The 2,794-nt window shown below is 51.6% G+C and overlaps 1 protein-coding gene across 1 annotated transcript; it reads right to left on the bottom strand.

Moving 5' to 3' along the window:
- Positions 1–654: 654 nt before the first annotated feature.
- On the bottom strand, positions 655–2,491 carry LOC123064366 (F-box/LRR-repeat/kelch-repeat protein At2g27520). Its single transcript, XM_044487857.1, has 2 exons — positions 2,321–2,491; positions 655–2,111 (listed from the first exon to the last, which is right to left on the bottom strand). Exon 2 carries the CDS (start codon positions 2,096–2,098, stop codon positions 956–958), a length of 1,143 nt encoding a protein of 380 aa, XP_044343792.1. The 5' UTR covers positions 2,099–2,111; positions 2,321–2,491; the 3' UTR covers positions 655–955.
- Positions 2,492–2,794: the final 303 nt, after the last annotated feature.

The raw sequence follows: 2,794 nt of genomic DNA, 5'->3' as shown, positions 1-2,794 counted from the left end.
ACTCGAGTTGGTGATGATGGTGTGCCAGCCATCTTGGAATATAGACTATCCAATATATATCTGACAGATAGAAAGCAAAGTGTGGCAATTTTACAAAAAGATACGTGCACCTCTCTCCATATTTGCAGATAAGGCTTTCCCTCGTTTTCCTTATCTCTCACAACCTCATTGTCGAGCAATTAAAAAAGGAAGCCTCGGAAACAACCTGGCTTGGTGGACTCTGCCGGCATGGTCCATCCCCATGCCTCTGCTCAGTCCGACCACCAATCACCACCACGCCCCACTCCTCACCTTATCTCTCCTCTTTCTCGGGATATCATTAGTTTTTACACATGGATCAATCGCAACAGGTGTTCTATAAAAAACGCATCTTGATGTTCCGTGCAATGCACGGATATCTTGCTAGTAGTTATCATATACTCCCTCCGTCCCAATATATAAGAACGTTTTTTAAGCTATGTCTATGTTAGCTTGAAAAATGTTCTTATATTATGGGACGGAGGGAGTATTTTGTAAGTAACCCAAAAACTCAGGCAGCATAGCTCAACAAGCGAAAATGCAGTAGTAGGTCAGAAGCGAGTAAATCAGTAAATCCAACAATAATACCATAGAAGAAAAGGAGACATGCACCAAGCACCAGCCCTACAGCCAAACAGTAAAATGGTACTAGCTCACAGCAGCGTAAACACACTATCACAACAACATGACCTACTACCACAGCGTAAGCTCCATTGTTCATAACATAAACATGATGTTCAAGATGGAATAATAACAAGTACCAAATGTTGATAGCACAAGCACTACTTCCTCCGTCCAAATTGTTAAGTTCTACTAGTAGTAGTGCGAAATAGTAACAACAAAGAACAAAAGACACGTCTCATATGGGATAGGATAGTCCAGGGGCACAACATCAATCAAACCAGGAGTCCAAAGCAGTAAGATGGAGCACCGCATCTTACAGAACTATGGTGAACGGAGGCTTCTTCTCGTGCACGGCATCTTCTTGTCGCGTCTCAAACAACGGAAGCGAAATCATGCTCTCCTGGAGGCGATGCCGAGTAAGTGTCAAACGTTTTGCAAACCGATTCAAACTGCTTTCATGGTCTTGGCTTTCCACATATCCTAAGAACACACCCTCGATGTCACAATGCAACAGGCAGTCACCACCATGCTGGATCAACAGCTCACGCTCGTTGATCGCAACCATCATAGGGGCGAAATAAATGACCGTCAAATCAAGCGGCGGCGACGCCTCCATCGCCCGCAGGTCAATCCGGTATCGAAATGCCCACGTCTCGGCGTCATAGTCCTGCAGCACCCAAATGTCCTGAGTGAGGCAGTCACCGGACGTGTGGCGCAGAGCAAGGTCGCCACCAAGATCGAAGAGTGAAAAAACGCCGCCCTGCAGCTCTGCTGGGTAGCTCATATGCCGGAATGTCTCGGTTACGGTGTCCAACACGGTTATGCCGAGGCTCAGTGCCCAGTGGAGGGCAGCACGATGGTGGACTGGTGGGAAGTCGGAGGAAGCGGGATAACTCTGTAAAACTGTCGGCCATTGGATGCATCTTGGCTGGTCCGATCCCACCGGGAGGACGAAGTAACGAGGCGGCTCGTACGTGGTGCGCCCCGCCATCTGTGCCGCGAAAACCCAAAGCACCCGGTACTCTCGGGGGGATGCGTCGTGTCGGTAGAAGGCGACGACGTTGGGGGGCCAGCATCCTGGCCGCGACGGAGGCGGCAGGGGAGCGCACTTGCGGGTGGCCGGGTTGCAGATGTAGAAGCCGGACTGATGCGACAGGATGAGGAGGCCATCGCAGGCGGCGATGCTGGAAACTGGATCGGGACTGTACCGGAGGACGGGCCGTATCTTGTGATCTCCGGCGGCGGCGAGGCAGGAGATGCCCTCGCCGTGTTGTTCGATGATGGGGAGCGACGGCTGGCGGCGGTGGTTGTCGAGGATGAAGCTGTCGGTGGAAGTGGCGGCGCGCCACGGCTTGCGGACGGCGCGGCAGCGGAGCACGTCCTTGGGCGGCAGCCGGACCAGGATCTCGTCGACGACGAGCCACTCCGGCAGGTCCTCCGGCATGGTGTCCGGCATGCTGGCTGCTCCTCTGGCGGAAAAGATACGGAGAAGCAGACATTACTACTAGCACAACCGCATGATGATTGATGATAAAAGAAAATACAATAGCAGCAGGTCGGGCGAGCAGCGAGGGATTGGGCGCAAGAAAGAAGTGCCTCAGCGATGATCTAGTACAAATCGGATTACGAGGAGAGAAAGGAATGGATTCGAAAGCGGGGAAGAACCAAGAGGATTTACCTTGGGGCAGACTCCGGAGGACGGCCGGCCGGACGATCGTCGGCGGCGATCTGAAAGCGGGGAAGAAGGCGCTGTTGGCGAAGCTGGGGAAGAAGGAGCCTTGGCAATGCTGGTGTCTCGTCTGTCGTGCGCAGCGCAGTAAAGGAGGAGGTGGAGGAAAGGATGGGCGGCACGCTCTGCCTCTGTTGCAGCGGTCAATGGAACTGGACGACGAGCTGCGTAGCCTTTTCAGGTGCGCAGCCTAGCTACGACGATTGATGTCCAATCGTGTACACACCGCCATCAACAGTGGTTTGGTACTCCGCCCGTTATAGTCTACAGAGTGTAGCTAAAAAAATAATCTACAGAGGAGAAGCATTTTTTTTCACTAAAAAAACCAAATTATTACTACATAGCCAAAACAACCAAATTAAGGCATACGCTCACACCTTTATTAGGGTTTTAAACCTATTTATAATACCGTCCAACCAATGA

Source organism: Triticum aestivum, chromosome 3B, assembly GCF_018294505.1.
Source record: "Triticum aestivum cultivar Chinese Spring chromosome 3B, IWGSC CS RefSeq v2.1, whole genome shotgun sequence".
Lineage (NCBI taxonomy): Eukaryota > Viridiplantae > Streptophyta > Magnoliopsida > Poales > Poaceae > Triticum > Triticum aestivum.
The sequence above is the reverse complement of the archived record's forward strand: the minus strand, read 5'-3'. Positions and strand labels throughout refer to the sequence as shown.

Coding starts and splice junctions, on each gene's coding strand:
- LOC123064366 (XM_044487857.1), bottom strand. CDS start 2,098: ATGCCGGACACCATGCCGGAGGACCTGCCGGAGTGGCTCGTCGTCGAC.